Below are 25640 nucleotides of genomic sequence, written 5' to 3' on the forward strand. Positions count from 1 at the left end.
TAGCATGTAACAGAATAACAAAAATTAAACTGACAACAATTAAATTAAAATAAATATGAATTAAATCAGATATACGTAACACCTTCCCCCATAAAAAAGAAAGATTTATATGATTACCATAGATTAATTATGCATGAGTATTAAGAAAAACATAAAAATTACTCTTATGAATTATAAATAGTGTACACATAATAATACATTTCTATACACAGGAAAGTGCATCTGTTATTAAGTTATCTTTTCCCTTGATGTGCCTGACGTCAAGATTATATTCCTGTAACAACAAACTCTACCTTAGTAGTCTTTGTTTTGTTTTTTTTCATCAAGCCGATGAAAGGAAGGGGTTTGTGGCCACTAAATACAATAATCGAGGAAGGAGCTGAACTAAAGTAAACTTCAAAATGTTGTAATACCAATATCATAGTCAAACATTCCTTCTCGATTGTTCAATAATTCCATTGGTGCTTATTAATTTCTTGGAAAAATAGCACACTGGATGATCAATACCTCTTTGATCCTCTTGAATCAAAACTTCTCCAACCCCAAAATCACTTGCATTAACAAACAATTTAAAAGATTGGCTGAAATTTGAAGCTGTAAGAACTGGATCGCTTTTCAGTATGGCTTTCAACTTGTCAAAAGCTTCCTGATATTTTTCAGTCCAAGGTATTTTGTTTTTCTCACTCAATAGGTTTGTCATTAGTTCAGCACCTACAGACAACTTGAACACAATTTTTGGTAGTATCCGGCCATAACCAAAAATCGCATCAGTTGCTTTTTATTAACAGACACGGGGAATTTAGAGAGAGCCTCGATCTTGGCGTCTTGTGCATGTCCCACGATTTGTCCTAGGAAAGTTCCACTAACAGGGCAGGACTCATTTTTAGATAAATTAATTGTCAAACATGCACCTGTGAGTCTGTCAAAGAATTTCCGAATTGTTGCTAAATGTTCTTTCCAGGTGTCATTGTAGATGAGGACATCATCGATGTAAACATCACAATTGTCTAGACCAGAGGTAATCATATTCATGAGACGTTGAAATGTACTTGGCAACCCTTTTCTTAAAAACGGCAATACTTTATATTGGTAAAGTCCATCTGGAGTCACGAATGCCGAAATTTCTTTTGTTCTTTCTGTGAGTGTAATCTGCCAAAGTCCTTTCAGAAGATCACATTTGGTTACATATATGGCATTCCCAATCTTATCAATACAGTCATCGATTCTTGGTAATGGGAATAAATATGTTTCTGTCACACTATTCACCTTCGTATAATCAGTACACATACAGAAAGTATGCATGGTGACCCCCACTCACTTTTACTGGGCTCTATAAAATCATTCTCCAGCATATAGTGAATTTCTTTTTTCAAGTATTCCTGTTTGAGAGGGTTCATCCTGTATGGGTGTTGGTTAACAGGTTTGAAATTTACAATTTTAACGTCACAGAAAATTGTGTTTGTCCTTGTAGGAATATCTGGAATTATGTGTTCATATTCCAATAATAACTATTTAAGTTCCATTCTTTCTTGCTCTTGCAAATGTGAAAGTTTTTGGTCGAGATCTTTCACAATTTCTGAATTCAGAAGATTTGTCACACCAATGTCAGTAGAATCCTTCACTTAACTATTCACTGAATGGTACAGGTACAGGTACAATTAATTTATAATTGCATGTTTAACCTGGCCATCTCTTTCAATATAATTGTACTCCTATAATTTATTTAGATCCCAGGAGCACTAATATTATATAACTCATTCATTATTTTAGATTTTATATTCCTCATTTGAATTGCCTATGGAAACCTTGTTGACGCAGACATAATGGTCAACATGTATTGGTTACCTGACTTGGTCTTCTGTAAAGGACCAACAGAATCTACCATAATTATACGGAATGGTTCGTCAAAGGTAGAAAAAGATTGTAGATGAGCCTTGGGAATTTTCTGATTTGGTTTTTAAACCACTTGACAGGTATGACAAGATTTACAGTATTTACCAACACTTTTTATTTTTGGCCAATAGAAGTGAGTTAAGATCTTGTGATAAGTTTTATTGATCCCTAAATGACCAGCCAATTGAACTTCATGATCCAGACTAAGTATTTCCTGTCTGTAATTTGCGGAACTACATTTTGATAGTTCACTTACCTTTCGTTATCAGCAGTTACCTCGGGAGGTCTCCATTTTCTCATAAGAATTTCTTTTTTTAATGAAATAACAGACAGGAACATCAGTAACTCCAGTTTAACTGATGGTCCTTTGAAACAAACAGGAGATTTCATGATCTTTTTCCTGTTCAACGACAAGTGATTAGATTGTCGTTTATCACCCTGATTATAATAAAGAGAATGAATAGCCAAACGAGGATCACTGTGACCAATACCCTCTGATTGATCCAAACAAGGAGTGAAAGTGACTTCATCAAACGTCTGACAAATACATGTGTCAGCTAAAAGAATATTGCCCTTATCAACATCATTTTGTGGGTTCTTTGCCATAGCTCTGGTAACTGCACAAGCTGGAGATAGATCAGGGAATTCTTTTTCAATTGGATTGACCTTCTGATCCAAACAAGACATGTCAGTTACAAGTGGATTAACAATAATCTTGCTTCCAGCTAGGTCGTTGCCTAGTAATAAGTGAATGCCCTCAACGGGAAAACAAAGACCTTTCCGACTGTCACGGGTCCTGAGACTACGTCTGATGACAAATTTACACAATGGAGAGGAACATTAACAAAGCCGCACTCTACTCTCTGAATAAGAACACTCACACTGCAAGAAGACTTCGCAGACAAAGGCAAAGTATCTGGCAATAACAAAAAATTAGAAGCTTTTGTGTCACTTAAAATTTTAATAGGGATAGATTGGCCGAATCACCCAAGAGTAATATAGAACCATTGAATATGAATGGTTTATAATTCTCCATAATAAAATCAGACTGGGGTTTATCAGACCCAGCAAATGTATTGCTTTCAATACATGACGTGACCTTGACCTCTTAGAAATAAGAGCATTTGGAATAGGCCTGTCTTGATTCTGATGCCTATTTTTCAATTTGTAGCAATCATAAATAACGTGCACTTGCTCTTACAATAGGTAGACGTAGGAAGAGACAAGGATCTAGAATCAAGCTTCTTTGAAGTTTGATTTTTAGATGTGCTAGTTTGAGTTTTAGAAGGGCTTGTATTAGGCAGAAATGCTTTTCTGCCAAAAGACTGTTGAGTAGAAGTCTTATTTACAAAAAGAACTTTATGAGTTAAAAAATACTCATCAGCAGCACGAGCAGCATTTTCCAAGGTTTCAATCCTGTGCTCGTCAAGATGAGTTTTAATGTCACTATCGACACAGGTTTTGAACTCTCGACGAAATACCAGTTGTTTGAGACTTTCATAATCTCGTTCAACTTTCTTGGCTAAGCACCATCTATCAAATAACTGATATTTTTCTCTATCAAATTCGACATGAGTTTGTCTGCTTCTTATCTAAAGTTTCTTAATTTTTGGCAATAAGCTTCAGGGACTAACTCATAACCCCATAGGATGCATTCTTTAACCACATCATAGTCACCACTTTGGTGAACGGACAGTGAATTGTAAATATCACTAGCCTTACCAGTGAGTACACATTGTAATAACTGAGTCCAATGCTCCCTTGGCCATTTCAAATTTTCAGCAACTTTTTCTAAACGAGGAAAATATTTATCTACTTCTCTTTCTCTGAAAGGGGGCACTAATTTAATGTTCTTTGCAATATCAAAACTTAAATTTGAATTTGAAGTATGGATGTGTTTTTCACCTGCCAGTTGAATTTCTTTCATTTTGCTTTGATATTCCCTCTCTTCCTTATCTCTTTCCGATTGTAAATGTATTATGTTCCTTTTGCAATTCCAGTTATCTTTCTTTCTCTCCCTCTTGTCTCCCTCTCTCCTATTTTTCATATTGTAACTGCATTTGTTTTTCTTGCATTTGTCTTTCTTTTTCTTTTTCTTCTGCCTGTAATTGCATTTGTTCTTTTTCTTTCTCCAATTTCATTTGTTCTTTCTCTCTTTCCAATTTCATTTTTTCTGTTTCTTTTTCCAATTGCAACTGCAATTGCATTTACATTTCTTCTTTATCTTTCTGAAGCTCCAGCTTCCTCAACTCCAATTCCGTCTAGTATAGTAATTCTAATTACTTCATTTTTGTGTCAGAGTCGGATACGGACTTACTGACTGAAACCAAGGCGGCTTTATCCAAAACATTCTTTTCTACCAAATACTGAACCAAAATTTTTTTTTTCTCATTTCATGTTTCGTTAAGGAAGCTTTATTTAAGAAAGATCGTATTTTCTTGCAAGTTGAGTCAAATCATATTTTTTGAAAAGACTTAATTATTTCTGGGAAGGATTGAAAGAAAGATTTCTAGTTTTGAAGACATTTTAGTAAAAGCTTGTCGATCTCACTAAAGATTTCAAAACCTAGGGGAATTCAAATTTCAAGAAACACAATGTTTTCTGGAATATTGTATCCAAAATTCATAATAATCCGGTACGAGCTAACTCAATTTCTATGTTACGTTTTAGGCTCGAATAAACAGTAACACAGAAAGAGTGAAAAAAAAAACAAGCATTTTAAAATTTAACAAAGAATTTACTTGGCTGGAAAAAATCTGTAAAAATGAAAAAATAAGCACTCACGGTTTCAAGAACCAAATCCAAAAATAATCCAAGAATGATCCACGAATTAAATTGCAAAATTCATGATAACAAATGTTCTAATAATTTCATATTCGAATCCGGATGGAAAATCCAGGATGGGTGACGATGACGTATGCTGTAGTCTGTACTGTGTTGTCTTTTACAGTTCCTTGTAGAATACAAATAATGACACTCCGGTGTTGTAACTTCAAGATAAATTTGTAAGCAATGTCTTTCCGAAATGTCTGTGTGAGCAGTCCTCAAAATATTTCCAGAGAAAAAAGAATTAATCCTTTTGAAATCCAACTGATCTGAAGATAATTAACTCAACATATGGCTGCAACAAAGAAAACAACTTGATACCAACTGTAAAAGCTCGAAAACTGAGAGAGAGAGAGAGAGAGAGAGAGAGAGAGAGAGAGAGATCTTAAACAAAGGTTATATTGTGTTATAGGATGCAGTTTCGAAATTCCCCCAAGTTACGAAATCAGAAGGGGGTCACGTGATCGTGTTTATATCACTTACACAGAATGTGGCCTTGAGTAGACCAATGGATTTATTCCTAGAATAAACATAAAAGTGTTTACTTCTTAAACCACGTAGTCCCATCATGACGTTGACAACAACCAATCATTTTAAAATACAAATAGAACTTTGTTTACTGATTTTGAATCAAAGTCATCATCCAGGCAAACACCTGGTGTTTATGAAAGAATGATTAGGGTCAACCAATTTTCTGGAAAAATATCATCTATAGTGAATAAATTTTTACTATAATAGCATGTAGCAAAATAAAAAATATAAAACTGACAAACAATTAAATTTAATAAATATGAATTAAATCAGATATACGTAACATAAGATGTCCCTTTCTAACTGTATTTAAGACATTTTCCGGGTAATGCTCCATAGTATCGTTTGTTAGTCAATAATGCGTTCGTGTGGTTGTTTTGAGCCATACTGGTAATAACATCTTTGCGCGTAATAGTGCCGGATTTTAAAATGTTATACTGACAATTATATCTAAGTGTCGTTGTTTATTGATCTTGTCTTCACTAAATATATGGACACCCTGGGAATAAAATTTAAAGCGTCATTTCAACTCATCTGTAAACATTTATTATTTTTATTGTCTTTAATGCGTGTATGTAAGTGTTTAAATGTGTGTATGTGTTATCTGCTACTTGTATGTACCCAGCTTTTTTTTCATTATCTTTACATTTTTTGAGTTTTATGCTTCGTATCAAATTTGGTGTCATCATTGCAATCTTATTCTTACAGACGTGCCTTCATGCCTATGTATGCTTATGATGATGATAACTACAAAACTGCCATACCTTTTATTTTCGGTCTTATAATTCTCTCTTTATAATATTGGTTTTTATGTGAATATTTTCAATGAGACTGACATCTGAATCAGAAACATGATGTAGATCCTGATCCGTTCAAATTAAATATAGGCTTACTATTTGCCATACATTTTTATATTTCTGACTAAATGATCCTAAATGTTTCTGCGAGATGCATCATATATGTTATGTCAGTTCCGGGCAGCATGAACTATATGCACACTTAGCACAACAGAATATGTAATTATTATTATTATTATTAGCAGTAGTGGTAGTAGTAGTAGTAGTAGTAGTAGTTATCTTCTTATGAAATAACGTTTATATTGGACTGACATTAAACATGAATTGTACAAATAATATTGCTATTCTGTAACAATAAATCACATTTTGTATGTCTGAATGGCAGGTTGACACTTTATTCGTTTAGCATGAGTACTACATTTTTATCGATGACTGTTTTACTATCTTCAATCAAAGATAACAAAAGACAACAAACAAAGACCCATACCTACGCTGTGTTTTCTAGTCACAGAAGCCTATTTACACCGGCTGTAAATGAAGTTCTCTTTACAGTGTATGCTGCTCACCACCCTGTAAATCAGGGCGCACTCTTGCGTACGACCATTGCAGCAGGATGACCACATGACCGACATAATGTTGCTAAGTTATTTGAAATATCATCTCAAATGAATAATACATTTTGTTGTTTGTGCCTTACTGAATGAAAGCATCAATATAATGCTTTCGAGGCAACCTTTTCTCCTGATATCCCAGAATAGCGAAATAGTATGTTATTATTATTATTATTATTATTATTATTATCATCATCATTATTATTACTTTCATACTACATCACGACCTGCTAACATTAAAATATAACTTCAAATAAATTTAATTGATGAGAAATATTGACACATTTCATGATGCCTTCCATTCAGAAGAAAACCAAATGATGTGCTAACTAAAAAGGTGCTTACTTAAATTACTTCGCAACAATCTGTATAATGTCAATTCAGTGTAAAATACAGATCATGGCTGAAATAGAATTCTTGTTGAACATCTATAATGTTTGATTGAAATAGAATCCTTTTCAAACAGATATACTGTTTTGTATCACGAACAATACTATATAAATCTTGGGAGAATGCTGGAACGGATTGGGGCGGAAGATGTAAATTGGTCAAATGTTGTCTGAGTGAAAATATCCAATTAGTATACTTACTATACTGACAACCTGGACCCATCCATTCTGCAGCACAGCCTCCTTGACACGTCCCCATATCATTGTCACATTGTTCATCGCCTACACAGTGACATCTGTACATACATTCCGGACCAAACTGAGGCTGGTTGTTTTGGTAACCACCTTTCTGACATTGTAATCCTGAAACATTTACAGGAGTTTATGGAATTGGGCGAATACAAAGTTATCATCGTTTAATCATAACATAAATATATAGGATCTGATTTAATATCTCAATTATTCTGTTTCTGCCAAAATCCATAAAATGAATATCAATATCTGACAAATATATTTCTTTTCCACAAACTGTAAATTTTTCACCAATATTGAATTAAAGGTCAGCATTTTCCTTTAGCTGAAGATATCATTGTTTCAAAAGAACTTACAGTAATTCCATGTTCATGTAATTATATCCTCCTGTTATTCTGACCACTACCGCGTCAATTTTGTCTGTATACGTACCATTTAATAAGATAAAGACACTTGAAATAATGATGTAGTTATATTTTGAATTTTAAGAACTACATTGCAGAATTACGTCACAATAGAAATAATAATTTTGCAATCTTTAAAACTAAAAACAAATATCTTCAATTCGATTCTAGAAAATAATCTAAATTAACGATCACTGTAGAAAATGTCCTTATGTTCCTATATATGCATTTCACTGCAATACCTCTACAAACACCAAAGTGGATCTCTAACATAAAGGATTTCTGCATTGTTTATTTTCCTTCTAACAGTATTGTTGTTCTCCTTGTACCTGTTTTAATCGGTGAGAATCACAATAATCTCTTCAAGGCTGATTTCTTGTTGTTCATCATATCCTAGATACTGTTCATCTTTTGAGTTTTAGATGTTACTATTTCATGTTTTAACACGTATTGTTTGAATGTTTTCCTTGAGAATGTTAGCAACTTTTGTCAACATTGTTCCACGCCTTCTAAAAGGCAACGAACTACCTACAACCGTAGGTATTTCTGCAACACTTAATCTGACTGCTATATTACCATATCATCTGAAACTATCGCCATTCCAGCAAGTACCTATTTACAATGATATCTGACATTCCTTTCTCAGCTCTGTTGAGCGTTCGATCTCTCTGGTTGATCTTTTTATTTTATTTTTCACCTAAAACTAATGCATTTGTTGTCTATAGGTATTGTGTAACACAGAATCGTTGCTTTGGCAGGGAAGACGACCACGGAAAGGATTTATGTTTGTTGAACGTTTGTGTACATTTTCCTTGTAACAATCCACTGATCCAGAGGTAATCTTTGTACGTTTCAAATGATACATTATTTGTTAGTAACAATTTTGTCAAGTAAAACTATGCACTGTCAGATTGTGAACTACAATAACTAATAGGATTAGCCGTAACATAAAGTGTTAGGTACCATATATGCAACAGGATGGTCTGGGATGGGATTAGATAATAGCGAAGACAAAGAAAGCAATTTCCTGAATTAGATATTTATGATCTGATTGAAAAAATGAATGAATCTAACGTTAAAATAAGTGTCAACAAGAGTGAAACATGTAATTTGCACAAATATAGTTTCATCCACAAGTATGATGTAAACATTCACACACACGCATGCATACATACATACATACATATATATATATATATATATATATATATATATATATATATATATATATATATATATATATATATATATATATATATATATATATATATATATATATATATATATATATATATATATATATATATATATATATATATATATATATATATATATATATATATATATATATTATGTATTTGTGATACTGAATATAAAAAGTATTCAACAACAGAACATATAACTTGTGGCCAAGTTGACAACCGAAGTGTTTATGGTGCCACAGATCTCGTTAGATGTTCAAGACGCCACCACGTACGGCCCGTCATTCAGTCTGCCGAAGAATACCTCAAGAACTCCTTTATTCGCTGCATATCCATTGGTCCCGAGGACTTGGTCTCTCACCACGAGGAAACCATTCTCTTGCACCAAGCCATCGTCAGTACACACATCAGCAGACAGGTTATACGAAACCTCACTGATCCTACGTCATCGCATCCAAGGCACGAGCTATACATCCAAACTCAGCTAAACATGCGATAACTACAGTCGTATAGTATATGAAACACGGTCAAATACAAATGCAGTTATATACGTTACGTATGTGTGCACGTGAAGTTACTTGCTAGTTATTACATCATTCCGTTATATATACGATAGGAGATTATTACTGTAATAAACTGGTTCGTACATGATCCGACAAAACAAGTCTCAGATAATTAAAACAACTCGAACACGTTTGCATCCTATGCAATGTTTAAATTAATTCAATGTGTATGTTAGCTATAAAATGGCTAACTTACAAACAGACAACAGTCTATCAGCATGTCATTAAATGACATAGAATAAATACTAAACAACCAATATATCAAAGAAATACATTATATAATACTGGTGGCGTGAAATGGAATGCGAAGTTTTTTTATATTTCATATACCTTAATAGTTGAAGAGTGTTCCTGTAAAGATTTTTGGTATATACAAAATACATTTACATTTGTGTTCTTGATAAGAGGAACATGATGGTTTGTATCAATATTTGCATGTGAAAACAATGTTGATGTCCATTGTCGTACTATAAACAAGATGAATAATAATTTCAGTATCTTTTAAAATTTGAATCTAAAGGAAAGAAGTCAAATATTTCTGTTCCCACTTTTAGCTGACCTCTAATAACTATTAGTCCGAGAATTCTGCAATTACAAATCAGTACACAAAACTGTATTTTGCTGTACATATCTCGCTTAATATTCTCTCACTCGTCTAAAAGTAAGGCATACAAAAACCGAATTAAAAGGAATCACGAAGGAATTAGATAAAAGAACCTAACATGTGAGGGAAAAATAATTTGAAATGTAATTTCTGCACGTCAACCCTCATGCTCTCAATATTTCCAAAGAACAGATAAATTCGGAAATAAAAACGAAGCAGTTACCGTAAGTAGATCTAAATGATCATTGCAACAGAACAAACTTCAATAATGGCGTAAATTCTGCATTCTTCTGTTACCTGTCTTTGCATCTCTTACCAATATGAAAAATTCATTAAATACAGGAAGACGCGTCCGTTTGTCTAGTCTTAATATAAAACAGTTCCATGCAAGATAAGAATAGAAGCTAAAGTCAAACAGTTTAAAACAGATGTGTATATGTATCTCGTCTCTAAATCATAGCTAGCCTGCTAGCACATCTAATCAGAAAATGAGAAAATCAGCCAAACGTGACTCTTTAATTTCCGCTATGCACGGGTAACTGACCTAGAATAGAAACCTAATGTAGGTCAGTGAAAGACTATGTGTTGAAATATTTCGGCCGTTATAAGAACGTTTTCAGTAAATTAGCTTAAAAACATGAATCAGTTGCTGTGATTGTCACCCTAAATACATCAGACATCCCGGAGGTAGATCGAAATTATCATTCTTATAAGGCAAGTTTCGATAATGGCGAAACTCCGTTTTCTACTATGATCAGACCTTGAATACGTAACCAATATGACAAATCCAATAAATGCGGAAAAAGGTATCCATATGTTTGCATCAATATGAAACATATCCGTACACGATCATATAAGGACCTAGAATCAGCAAGGTACATGAGATTTAACAGGTTATCTAGCGGTTAACACGGTTGATAAGAAAATGAGAAAATTAGCCAAACGTGACCCTTTCCAATTCTGACTACGAACAAATGTCTGACAGCAACCTGATGTATATCAGTGAAAGATTATGTGGCTAACTATTTCGTCGGTATACGAATTGTCAGCCCAAAATGTAGGGGCTTGTTTTCCCCAACAAGTATTGTTAGAACTAGTGAGTGAGATTTTCCCCAGTAAAGCAGATTAAACGTGTATCTGTAGATGTGAAATTCAAGTAAAATACAACACACACAACTGTAATAAAACGTTGCTCAAAATTATAAGTAATTGATTCTACTTCAAAATTTAACTCAAAATGTGCAAATCCTTTAGATTAGTAAGAATAGTTCGATTGAGATTTTGGGGTCCTGCATAAGGTAATGACCGAGGTGCGAAAAACCTCACATATATTGTTCGAATTTTAACCAAACAAATACTACAAAGAAATATAGACAAGATAAAAACAAGCTGTAATTGAGGCGTCCACTAAGAATAGTGTTAATATGGATCAAAAAACAACACCTCGATTCAAAGTTTTGGCGACTTTGTACCCCACTCCAATGTCTCTCTCCTTCCCCGTCCCCCTCCCCCTCTTATCCTGTGTATCGTATAGATCATTATCTCACGTACAACAAGAGAACGGAAGTAGTTAATGGAGGCTATTTAGCAACATTGGAATACCCAGTCTAAAAGATCGCTGGCAGGATTAGCGACAAGGGGAATTTAACCTGGGGAAATTTGGAGCTGTATAGCGACAGAAAAGGTTGGGACTGTTTAGCGACAATGGAAATCCTAGTCAAAAAGGTCGTGGGCACGTTTAGCGAGAAGATTTTTACTGACCCTCTAGGCACGTTTAACGACAATGGGAATTCAACATGGGAATATTGAGCCTGCATAGCGACATGGGAAAGTTGGTTTGTTGTATGAGGACAACAGGAATGGAACAAGTGAGGCGACGTCGCGGTACTGGACATTGCTAACAATGTGGCAAGGGTCTGACCTGAATACGCGTTACTCTAGGTAGAGTCAAATACAGTAAAGACCAGTAAAGACATAGACATATACATTATATATATATATATATATATATATATATATATATATATATATATATATATATATATATATATATATATATATATATATATATATATTAATGAACATCAATCTGTTACACCTAAAATATAACATCGACTAAAAGAAAAAATAGGCAAGAAAGCAAATCTTTTTGAGGCATATGAGTGGTCCTGAAAGGGGCCTTTGGTTTTTAGTTAACACCATTCCTTTAACATAGAATGCATCGTATAGGTCTTCTTCTCTTCCTCAAACTTCTCGCTTGTTGGACAGTACATGAGGATTCTCTTCAGACAGCCTGCCTTGTCTCTCGCCATAGATTCTTCTCTTTTAAACACTTGCATCGGTGATCAGGATGATTATCCATGATGATCTGACATGCATGGGTAAGTCCGTACGGAAGAGCATGGACGATACGAGGGTAGATGATTCAACGTTAGTCCACATCTTGTGACGAGAACAGGTAAATGGAATGAAGTGAACCGCTATTATTTATAGTGGAAGAGCAGACCGAAACGGATTGAGTTTTTCACCAATCCTAACACGCCTTACAAAATTAAGCCACAGTGTGGAGTGTTTCTTCCAATCCGAAGAGAGCTGGCTGTGACGCAACATTCCCTTTATAGATGCGCTAGCGTCTGTGTGCAGTGAATCAATGCGAAAGAGTTTTCAAACATGACTAAACCTAAGAAAACGATGAATTGGGGTGCACCGGCCATGGAGACGAGAATCTATGGCATAACAGCGGCTACCCAAGTAAAGACGGGTCAACTTCCAGAAGCGACCTATTTTATTTGGGATTTAGTGGATTTTCTCTCTTGTTCGCAAGAATTTGTTCTGGTATCAGCACCTTCACCACCATTTCATTCTTTACCACACGTCGAGGAATTTAAACAGAGACAGAAACAAGAACTGGAGCAATTTTTACAGCAGCAGAAAGAATTAGAACAAGCTTTTCTCCTTCAACAGTAACAGCAAGAAGAAGGGGAAAGAAGAAGGAAACGATAGGAAGAAGAAGCACCAGCAGAGAAGAGACAAGGTCTATGGGAGAAGGAGAACAGTCAAAGTCAAACAGTAAGGGTACTCTTAGACATGTTGGCAGAGTTAAGGTGTCTGAAACAAATGTATCAGACTTCTTTAATACGACCCAAGAATTAAAAAAGACCTTCCCGAGCCAAACAGCACAAACCTGTTACTACGCCTGCGATACCAGCCCTAGTGATTTCTACCTAATCATCATCGACAGGAGCAAGTCCAGAAGTAGGCCTTGCTTCCCGTTCCTGAGTTGTTTTTTTCAACTATATATAAAAAAACACCCAAAAGTTCTTTTCTGGGCCACTCACCTCTCTCGAAAAGAGATAGTGTTCATTTTCCCAAAATAAATTAAAACTCAAAATCCCTTCTTTGCCCCTTAATGTACGTTTGTGTGTGAGTGAGTCCGTGAGTGTAGCCCATATTATAAAACGTCAGAGCCAAGAGACACTTCCGTTTTCTGTCTGGTCTATTCTGGAACAAATTTTACAATCCATTTCACAACACAACACTTTAAAAAGTTCATATTCTTCTATTGTTTTATTTTTTTACTCTCTCTATTTTTTAATTTCTTCACTTTCACATGTTGTTCCTCCTCTTCTTCCTCACTTTCTCCTCGTCTTCTTTTCTTCTCTTTTTTTCTCTTTCTGTACCTGTCTGGGTTCTTCCTTTTGGGAGGGTAGCTCTTCTTCCTGTTCTGAAATCCTCTTTTCCTCTTGCTTCTATTGTATTTTAGGGCATTCTGAAGCAAAATGTCTTTTCTCTTGACAATGATAGCAGGTATCTTGTCCGTTCTGACACCTGTGTTGATTTTTGACGGTCTTACAGATATACCAATTATCTTGAATTTTATCTCGAAAGGAGGGGGAGTAGTCCGTCGGCTTGTCTGAAGAAAACTTTCGTATGACATCTCGCAAAACTCTGATGAGAAGTTCGATCTGTGTGGGTTCTTCCATCGTTCTGCTCAGCTTGAAAGTGAAATGAATACTGGGAGTGAAGACACTGCCCTTTATATAGGGAAGAAACTAGTCTGGCATGGATATAGGGACCCATGGCGTTTAAATTGTAGTCATTTGGCTTTTTGCAGTCAAGATGAAACGATCGCATCATTGCGTAAGGAAAGATCAAAAAAAGTAAGAGGCAGAAGCGTGATTTATCGTCTCGTACAGTAGCTGAAGTCATGGCTAAAATTCATACCAGTGATTTTAAAGATGACGTGATTGAGCCAGAATCCAGACCAAGAGAGTCTACACTCAACAAAAGTCCACCAGTAAACCATACAAAGTGCTACAACATTCGAGAAACGGAAAGGCGCTCCTCCCAAAAATTTAGAGCAACGGCTTACACGTACACGGTGAAGTATAAAGATTTCAAGTCCAACGTACCGTTGAAGAAAGTAGAGGGATTCATCTCCGATATGTGGCATTGATTGTAAACCATAATGGAAAGAGAATGTGAATCCACAGAAGACAATTGCTTGAGACTTTCCATTCATCACGACAGTTTGAAATCCCCCTTTTGGATCGAGTTTAGCAGCCCGTCAGAACCGACACCATTCAAAGTCATCGACAAAATTCAACACGTGCAACAATTCAACGACAAGTTTCACATCACCGATGGAAAAGCCAAACTGTTTATGGCCCATGGAGGACCTTCGTAGCACCAAAAAGAGCCTCGTCCGAATTAACAATACTCAAGACCACATGTGCCATCGTGGTGGGACGAATGTATACCGAAATGATGACACGGTAGAATGGAAAAGAGCCTGGAAAACTATTCAACGATCGAACCGAGCCAAACAACAAAGAGAAGCATAACTCTTGTTACAGCAAGCGGGGCAATCCACAAATACACCCTGGGGTATTCCTTAAATGCAAAAATTGCAAGACGTCTTAGCTCCACATTACAAACTGAAAGTGCACCCTCAAGAAGTGCGTAGACCTCTGTTGTTTTGAGGCAAAGATTTCAAAGACGGAAAATACATTCACGTCTATCATCACGAGGAAAATTTCGATGCCATTACCAGTATCGTCCCATTTCTGGGATACAGGTATTACTATGAGAAATGTGACTCTGGTGATAACAATCGAGAGCAACACAAACGTTGTGGATCGAAATGTGAGGAATGTTTGGCCTCTTAACCTTGTCTGGACGAAGGACAGCCACGAGTGCATTGCCCTGCATGTCAGCGCACATTTGTCAGCCCTGTCTGGTACCGACGACGTATAAAAAGGCAAGGTTCACAGCATAAAAGTGATTATTAACTCCTGAGAGTGTTCCCTTGTTGTGGTCAAAGCATACGTACCAACAGTGCCAATGTACAAGTATGTTCAGGAAAGAAATGGTTTCACATTTGTCACCAAATCGTGGACCTGGAACACCAATGCTACATTCAAAAATACCATTTCAAACATCAAGAGAAAGATGACCGTAAGAAAGGCAATTTTATATTTTTCCATTTCGAATGTTTGCAAGAGACCGGCATTCACATTCCTAATTTCTGCGTGGCTCACCGAGCGTGCAAGAAGTGCATTCAAGGGCCTATCTTTGGTCATTGCCCTCACTCTAGAAAGATTTGGTGTGTTGAAAGAAACTTTGCAGTCTGGACAGAATGGAAACTTTAAAGTGACCACCTACGAACCGCATATACCAAATTGTCTGTCGGCCTTTAGAAAAGGTCTATCAAATTGTGTACCAGAAGCGAGTGTGTCATCCCAACCACTTAACGTTACCGTAAGATCACGTTGATATTAGTCAGTATATAAAAAGGGAAAACTTCCAAGACCGATAGTTCATTGTAAGTACCAACACCAAGCGAGAAAGATGAATTACTTCAGAGAAGCAAAGAAGTTCAGACAGGCACAATTCAAATTCGGGGATTCTCAAGTGGAGTGCGATGCTGTACCTTGCGATTGCAGGGATAACGTACGCTGTGACCTCAGTGATTCAGTATCACATCGTGGGAACTTTTATATGACTACTACCACAACTCCTGTACCTACCATGGAAGTGAGACTCTGCGTGTCAAACCTGATCGATGCAAAAGCGATGCCACTTGTTACAGAACACCGAATCACTTTATGGGTTTACATTGTCAATGTCATCCTCCGTGCGAGACCATGCGTCTACCACCCTACGCATGTCATCCAGCCTTAAGTAAACTCCTGCGGATATCACCGTACCCGAATCGAAATGAGCATGTGAAAAACGAATATTCGTTCCCTGTGCGTTTGCCTGAATACTACAACTTTGAAAGTCGATTCTAAAACCTTCAAAGATAAAAATGGCTTTAATATCTATGAGGACCTACCCCAAAAATATTAGCCAGAGCCAGATTTGTCTACTTGGGCGAAAGGAATAAAGTCAAGTGATTCAGTTGCGATGTGTCACTTCATGAATGGGGGAAGAAAGATTCGGCTTACCTGGAACATGCTTGATGGTCTCCGGATTATCACTACCTACCTTTAGTGGGACGATTTCAGTAATCTCTGGATAGATACTTTACAAGAAAACATTCGTGGTTTGCCTGTGAAGTTGAGAGAACGCATTTACCGAGACTTGGTCAAGATACAAGTGAAATGCACACTCAAAATCATTTCTCCATTTTTAAACTATGTTCTTTTCCAAAGTAAACGAAGACTGATTATGGGAGGAGACTACTTCAATCACAAATAAAAAAGAGACCCTTGAATATGACCTAGAGATTCCTGATTCCTGGAGGACTCTGAATGGATACAAGAGAAAATTGTGTGGTTTGCCTTTGGAGTTGGGAGAACGCATTTACAGTCAGAATACAAGTTCAACGCAAAGAACAATTGCATCCGATACGTCACCGTTGTTTAAACTACTAGTACGAGAATGCAATAAGAGGACTGATTCAGATGAAGTGTTCCAGTGGTCAGGCTTTGTTAAAATGGACGTAGGCGAGAAGGATTGGTTTGTTGTTACTGATTCATTTTTACTACAAGTTTGACATACTGCAAACGAATTCCAGAAGAAGAGTTACAGGATTACCAAAATCTTTTATACAATGTAAATATAGTTCAAGAGGAAAAGTTTGAACGGAGTGTGATGTGCAAGTTAGTGACTAAACCATTTAGATTCGCCACTGGAGTATGATCATCTCTGTGCAGAAAGTACACTTATTGCCTCCGACAAAAAGAGGTATAAAAATAGGCTAGCATGACACGATGTTTATCAGCGGTGATACAACAGATTCCGTGAAAGGAAATCAATGAGAGTATTTCATCTGTGGAGGATTACCAACACTTATTACGAGAACTGTGTCTAAATTCAAATGTCAAGTGATAAAAGTAACTTTTAAATCTGTGTTAGAGATAGTGCCACAAGAAGAACCTGACACCGAGGAAAACCACTCCCTTCAGAAAAGGACTGTCATGGAAATTTCCGAAAAATCCAATGTAGAGACTATACGAACATTAAACACTGTCCCTAGGACACCACAGCTTGGTCACCAAAAATGTTGTACAGAGACTTGATTATACTCCACTTTGATCATTGTGATGTGTATTTTAATGATGTACTTATACAATTTGGATATTATGTATTTTTGTCTTTCGTGTTTTTCCATATTAAAAAAAATTAATACACGTGTCCTGAAAAAAGTATAAAAGCTCTTGTCTTGTCTGTCTTCGTGTCGAAAGCGACATTTTCGACACTATGGTTACCTCTACTGTCTCAGCCTCCTCTTCCTCCACTTGCAAAGTCATCGACAAACACTTAGATCGTGCTAGTTGGGAGAATATGAATCTTAGCCATCCCTTATCTTGTTAATTGCTGGACCCAGCAGTTCAGACAAAACCGAATTTGCCAAACGTTTGATTGAACATAAACATTCTTTGATCGATCGTCCACCTCGACGGATCGTGTGGTGTTATAAGGAGTGGCAATCGACGTACAATCTCTTGCGAGAAAGTCAAGGCGATGCCATCGTGCTTTGGAAGGCATTCCTAGCGAAGACGACGGGGTCTTGTCTGACCCCAGTCTAACCCATCTGGTCATTTGGGACGACATGTTAGGAGAAGAAGAAGTAGAAATTAAACTTTGGTTTACGTGCAACAGGCATCATCGTAATGGCAGTGTCATTTACATAACTCAAAATTTGTTTAAAAAACATCTGTTTTACCACTGGTGTTAAGACAGAGGGCCTGTTGTGTACACGTACCCGTTGTCGACTTAACATCAACAACAAAAATGTATAAAAACCTCTGACACTTTGGGTCTATCTTAAACAGCGTCAACATGACGTGCCTTCAGTCTCATCTTCTCATCAAATTGATTCGTACCTTGTACGGCATCAGACGCGAAGAAAGAAATCCACAAATACGTGCTTGTGTCTTAGAACCCAGTCTCAAAGAAGTATTACGATGGTGTACCGTGACAGCACATCAATTACTGCGAGGTATCATCCACATCCCTCATCAAACCAAACGCTTTTATGAGATACACAATGTAGCCTTGACGCGACTGGCCGATCCTAGCAGCGACACTCAAATTAAAAATCAAATCATTTTGAAACCTGAAGGAGGTGTCATCATTCTCTCCCTCTTAAAATGGGATCCCAATGCCACGAACGTCCTCCCCAAGAAAAATGCCACTCCCAAAAATGTAAAATAGACCCAAAAGAAAACCAGTAGTGGTGTCAACACCAGGTTACATCCTCAGAAAAAGACCTCAAAAACGAAAAGCTCCCAGAAAACACATTCTACTCACAAGAGAGACACTTCGGCCAGGACGCAACCTTACATTCGCAAACCACGACCTGTGGCGACGGTGGCTGCATATTAGTAGCCTCAGGTTCTTCCACTTCGTCTTTGCTGCTGATGCGTTCCAAGACCAATTTCACAGCCGTTCGGCTTCATTTAATGAAACAATGGAAGCCCGCGTTTCCAAAAACGTCTCCAAAGGCGACAACCTCCACCTCTTTAGCTGCAGTAGCAGCTGCTCACAAAGTACCTGCCCCCAAAAGCCCAGGAGAGATCGGGCACGTTAGAGTTTACTGGATTTATCCAAGCAAAATATGTCACGATTCAGCCCGTTGCGAACCCCTCCAAGAAACGTCATTTTTGTCATCCAGTATAAAAAAATACCTGCGGTAAAGAATGTGAATCAGTGTGTTTGTGCTCCGGAACAAACAAAAATGTCATCCCCCAGAAGCCATCCCTCTTTAAACCCCAAAGGAAAGAAAAAGAATGGACTACTTCCTCGTTTAGCCAAAGATTGAGACGAGTAGTCCGTCCTGTCCAAAGCCCCTCTACCCATGGGAACATATCTCAATCAAACATCCTCCAAAGTAGTCGTCGATACCGTGTGTGGATGCTGCCTGAATGTCTTGAAATGCACGATTCCTTTGTGTCAACATTAGAAAGAACGCTTAGTCAAGCATCGACAATTCTTCATCAAATGGTCAAGAAAAAATTACACATTCGTCAAAAGAAGAAGATGTTGGTAGAATGCGGAATGGTTTTGCCCATGTTGTTAGGACTTTGCTGAAAGGAGTATTGGGAATAATGCTAGGAGGACACATAGGAGTAAGATATAAAAAAAGGACCAAGAAGATAAAAGGTACCTTAAAGATCTCAGGCGTGACCTTTGGAAACTGATGGATGGACGAAAACTGACTTTAGTGACTTACAAACGATGGATGAAATTCCTTAGCTGGCAAGAGCAACGGACAACGCATTTACCTTCCAGTCCTCACTTGACCGAGATGTCCCAGTTACAACACGAACTGCAATCGTTCATGGCTCTTAGAGATTGGTCAGAAAAGCGAAATTCGCAACGGTACGGTCAAGTGTTGCAACGACAGCAACTCTTACCAGAAAGCTTCAGACTAAACCGCTCTACCGACTCTTAAAGATTTTTAGACCCTGATGAAAAGTCCATCACCATCACAACAAACCCATCGATCAAGACAGACGCAGCCCCACGGATGCCAGGAGAAGAAGAGGCACGATAAATCTTTCAAATACCGTCAGCAGCTCCTATACCTAGTAAGATTTCAGCGTCCACGTTGACCCCTTCCCCACTCCTCAACGAGAAGAACTTAAAGCTTGGGTTAAAAAAGATAATGTCCACTCCTCATTTGACAGAAGCGAAATAGAAATACGGAAAACCAGAGGTAAAAAAATATTTAAAAAAATAAAGCCATCCCATTATCACCTCCACCACCAACACCACTACCCTCCACTTCTACTCCATGTCACGTCGGATACGTAAACCCGTTTCTTAACAACCACCTCGCCCCATCCAAAGCAGCATCAGTGAAGTGTGGGTGACTTACTAAAAAATGGAAAAGGTGTTGGTCAGCATTTACTACCATCCATCAAAATCCTGTAGGTAATGGAGGATTTCAGAAATTGGATCATGCTGCCGAAACCCGACTGAAAAGTATCCATTTACCTCAAATACAACGATGGTTGCAAGAATAATCCACGTACACTTTACACAAACTCATTCGACGACATTTTCCAGAAGTTGCACCAGAGTGAAGGGCATTGGTCATCAATGGCAAGCCGATTTAACCGATATCTCTCATTTGGCCACCTACATCCGTGGCTACAAATATTTTTTGTGACATTGAGGTCTTTTCCAAATTTACCTGGGACTTGTCATTGACTTCCAGATCGAACAGTGAGTTAGTGCGAGCCCTAAAAGTGGTGTTAAAACAAAGCGGTTGTCTCCTTTTTCGATGGCAAACCGACAAATGCACAGAATTTCTGAACCAAGCTTCCCAAAAAGAATTGAAGAAGCGTGACATTCATTTTATTACCACCGAGTATCCCAAACCTAAAGCCAGCGTTTTCAATACACCTTGAAAAAACAAATGGGGAAATATTTTACGCATCAACACAGTCTTAAGTAAACTGACGTTTTACCGAACCTGGTCAAAGCGTACAACCAATCTTACTATCAGAGCATTGGAGGTACCCCCAAGAAATGACTCCCGACAACGAAGTGACCGTTTTTGAGCGCCTGTTTGGTACGTCCCCGACGGTGGATGTCCCAAAGAACAGTGGAGTGAGTGGTCATTGGTAAAACCAAACCCACTTTCGACAAAGATCACTTACCTAACTGGACCACTGAATTGTTTCATGTCACTGGACGAGTGCGTGGTCGTTATCCTGATGTCTATAAGTTGGAAGACATGAACGGTGAAGTGATTAAACGAACGTTTTACTTGCCGGGTTACAACGCGTGACCAAAACCGAAGACGAAGTGTACGACATCGAAAGCATTCTCGAACGAAGAACCCGTAAATGGGGATAACGATGTGTCAAATAAGTCAAAGTACGTTGGAAAGGATATCTTCCCAGTTTCGATTCTTGGATCGACGCTTCGCAAGTCATCGGCTTTAAAAAGAAATAGCAATCATCTCCTTCAACACAGCCTAAGCTGCCACTACAACCGTGACCACGCCTTCAACCAGTTCTTCTCTGCAAGATCTACAAAAACAACCCATGTGGGTGTGGTGTGGAGAACCTGTGCCTAAAATCCAAATCGTCTTTTTCTACCAAATCTTTGTGGTGTATCGTGTCATCGGTGCTGCCATTGTCAATCTGAGTTTGCAACAAGGAGAAAAACAATTGTGAACCATGTTACTGAGCAGTTGCATCGGTTACCTTCTCCCCAATACTTTCCTGAAATACTCTCAAACTGGAACAACGGGTGTCTTGTGTCCAACATCAGCCACCACTCCAACAATATTCACAAGAGCAATCCTTTTGTAGACACTCCCCTGACTTCGAGTGAACCTTCATACAGCAGCAGCACTCTGGAATTATGAACAACAACAACCAATTTTACTTAACCTTACACAGTGACAGTTCCATGGAGGTGCTTCCCACCAATAAGGTTTGTTGTTACAAGGTCAAATTACCTGAGGTCATCCAACTAGATCGCAAAGCCCAATTGTTTGTGGCTTTAGTGGAAATGATTTACCCCACACAAATGAAAAACATCAATGAAACTCAAAACGTTTTCCAGGTCGAAATTCTGAACGTCCGAGAAGAGATGAATAAAACCGGATTTTCAGGTGACACAAAGTCAGCAAGCAATTCATCAATCTGGCATCTTTACGTTAAACACTTTGTCATGCTATTATTTTAGCGGTTAATATTTGGTGGGCACAATTACTGACAGGTTCAAGGCAGCGTTTCGAAAAGCACTGATCAGAGCCATCAAAAGATTGAGTACCATAAAGTGACTCGTCGCCTACTGATGAAACTGAGGATACAGAAACGTTGTCCATCAGGTTTAATGGTAATTTTCTTGAAATATTGGGTGGACATCCACAGATGGTAGCATAGAATCTGAGCAAGAACATCAACAGTAATATGATTCTTTACAGGCCTTTCTGTATCCCCTGTAGAACCGAACCAACAACTCAATTTGATCTTTGTTTACTCCGATGTGGTAGAGTACAACCTACAGGGACATATCTCCGAACCGTTACTACGTGTCATTAATTTTAAAGTGGATTTTGCCACGACCATTGACCAGGAAGGTGTAAACACCTGTCACGTTCACCGCAGATTTATACATCCTCACTATATACTCGTCAGTAAGTCGTACTTTAATACTGTCAACATTGCTCTAAAAGGTGATCTGGGACGAAATAGTCCAATCTCCGAAGGGAAAGTCACGGTGAAACTCCATTTTCGAAAACGATTCTCTAACGAGTTGTAAGTCATGTATCCAGTGTACCGAGGCGTCGCTTGACAGCGATGACATGTTTTAGGAGAAATCGGCCTTTTGTTCTTGGCCCCTGTTTTGAAACCGATCATGACACGGGAATTCTACGCATTAAAAGTTGCTGCATTGATTCACGGTAAAGAATTCTCCACAATGTCATCATCGACAAACAAATCCTCAAAACAGCTTTCTTGTGAGCAAGCAAATATGTCTTGCTTCAAACGGGCAAATACAGTACGGGCCGACGACAAACTCCTATAAATGCCCTGGACGCTGCCGAGTCAGGCATTTCTGCTTCAGTGTCGCCACAGCAAGAACAAGGCAGAAAGAGACGACGAAGACACCCTTCCAGAGGAATTCATACCCTCAGAGCTAGAAAGACCAAGGGAAAATAAACGTCTCAGACTTAAACGTTTTTGATTATTAAAAAACAGAGAAAAAGGAAAGAAAGAAAATGATGCACCGAGAGTCTTGCGCCTGTTCCAAGTCGGAACTGGATCTGTTTGCCATCCCACCCACCATAATGGCGATGCAAGAATCCTAATGGATCGAATTTCATCCCGACTCCTCTGTGAAGGACTCGGGATCAGCTCCCATCTAGTTTGAAATCAAAGGACAGCCGGAAGATTACACTGATCTGAATAGCAGTTACTTGTACTTGAAAGTGAAAGTGATATACACATCAACGGACGGTCCCGATATAAAGGACGAAAATAAAGTAGCCCCCGTCGACAATTTAATGCATTCCTTGTTCAGTGGAGTGGATTTGTACTTGAATAACAAACTGGTCAGTAGCAGCATTGACACTTACCCTTACTGAGAGTACCTGGAAAATCTTTTGACGTACGAAAATAAAAGACAAGAACACCCATTTGGATGCTTGTGTGGTATGGAAACCTGACACAGCAGGAACATCAACGATACTGATTTGATTACAGATAAACAAAACCAAGCCATAATGTGGAATTCAACGGTCGAAGAAACAGAATTAAAGGACTAAACAAAAATTTAGAACTGATGGATCGTATGCCTTTAGACATTTGATTGCAAGAGAAGTATGTGAAGCGGATGTCCGCCTGAGACTGGATCGTAGCAGTGCAGTTTTTCATTTGATAGCTGAGTCTGCCTATTAAAAGATAGTCATTTAAGATGCCAGACGCTACGTACGACCTGTGGAAGTGCTACCTTAAGTGGGAAACGACATCAGTCACACTTTGAGCAGAACGACCGCCAATTATCCGATACGACGCGTGGAAGTGAAATATTTTACCATTCATGCTGGACATCGATCGATGATCGAACATCATCTGTTCCAAGGACAGTTACCCAATCGTTTCGTCATTGGTATCGTCAAAAATTCAGCCTTCAGTGGAACCTTCGAGTAAAATAAATCCTTTTAAGTTTCAGCACTACAAAGCGCCCACGATCGAAATCAGTCGAGATATCAAAATCTTATGTACCAGGCCTTTCGAACCTGACTTTTGTGAAGAGAAGAAGAATTACTTGAGATCGTACTTGTCCCTGTACGAAGCCATCGGACAGTTAGGAACCAACACCAGTCACGACACTACATACGAGGAGTATGCAGAAGGTTACACTTTGTGGGCCTTTGATTTCACTCCAGACCAAGGCAGTGACGAGGGACATTTCCACCTTATAAAATCCGGCCAAGTTTGTGTGGAACTTCAGTTTGCAAAGCCAATGCCTGTAAACAAAACCGTGAACCTCATTTTGTATACCAAATTCGACAATACGATAGAAATCAACAGTTTGAGAGATGTCATTCTAGCTTATTAGAAACTATGAAAGACATTTATCCCTCTTAGTATGCTCAAGAATCTATAGAAATGGGATCGGAGGATACCGTGGAAGCAAATCCCAAGACAAATACGAAGAGGACATAGTGATGAAGTCCAGATGGCCAGAACAAGAACAACATTTAGGCTATTGTTTTGCCAAACACCTGGCGAATTAAATTACGGAAATAGTCAAGAAAGATTGCTATGGCTGTCAAAACGATCATCCCAGTCAAACTCAACAACATACATATTTAATGATAAGTCAAGAAGAAAAATTGGAGGAATATCTGGAGGACGAAAAGGGTCTCATCTCAGAAGAAGCAGTGTTGCGTCAGTGGTATAAAGACTTGACGATGAGAAGAGACGATTACTTGACAGAGATTTTCAAGCTAAATGTCAGAATTTAATTGACGACTTATCATTACCTGCACACAGAAAACAAGAACAAAACAACAACACAAAACAAGGATACATGGGAACTAAATTACCTTTTGAACAACAGTTCGTATTCCTCTTTTTGTAATCATGTGGCGTGCGCTAATAATGAACTGCCTCATCACAAACCTCAAGTCCATCAAGCTTATGTCACCAACACGGGCGACAGTCATCTCCCAGGAACCCACTGAGTATCCGTCTATTTTCCCCGTGATGGTTGAGTGGAGTATTTTGATTCGTATGGATTGCCACCTTTGGAAGACGACATCATCGACTTTATGAGAAGAAATGCCCACACGACACGATTCAATAATGTAACATTACAAGGCGCATATTCCGTGGTGTGTGGACAATATTGTGTGTATTTTCTTCATCAACGCAGTCTTGGAAATCCCTTGCAACATTTAGTGACCTATTTTGATTGTCTCCATTCTAGAAACGATGTCAAAGTAGATCGATGGTTTTGTGACAATTATGGCTATTTTTTTGTCTTTAGCTAGGAAACGAAGTGTACATCAACGGTCTAATAACCTACCTCAATGGAAGTCTAGTTTGACTTCACAACGTTGTCAACCTTGTCAAAACTAGTTTAT

At 37.9% G+C, this 25640-nt stretch overlaps 1 protein-coding gene across 2 annotated transcripts in view; it reads right to left on the bottom strand.

The window, feature by feature from the left end:
* The window catches only part of LOC149797653 (receptor-type tyrosine-protein phosphatase U-like), an 88839-nt gene that overhangs the window by 56388 nt on the left and 6811 nt on the right, over positions 1–25640 (bottom strand). Inside the window, exon 2 of one of the 2 annotated variants that reach the window (XM_089962560.1) lies at positions 7249–7410. In XM_089962560.1, coding sequence (XP_089818686.1) covers positions 7249–7410 — 162 coding nt within the window. Of the gene's footprint in view, positions 1–4677; positions 4994–7248; positions 7411–25640 lie in introns of those variants that run through there. The other variant, XM_089962562.1, reaches the window with a different exon arrangement.

This window comes from Sinohyriopsis cumingii, chromosome 6 (genome assembly GCF_028554795.1).
Source record: "Sinohyriopsis cumingii isolate HCF-2022 chromosome 6, ASM2855479v2, whole genome shotgun sequence".
NCBI lineage: Eukaryota > Metazoa > Mollusca > Bivalvia > Unionida > Unionidae > Sinohyriopsis > Sinohyriopsis cumingii.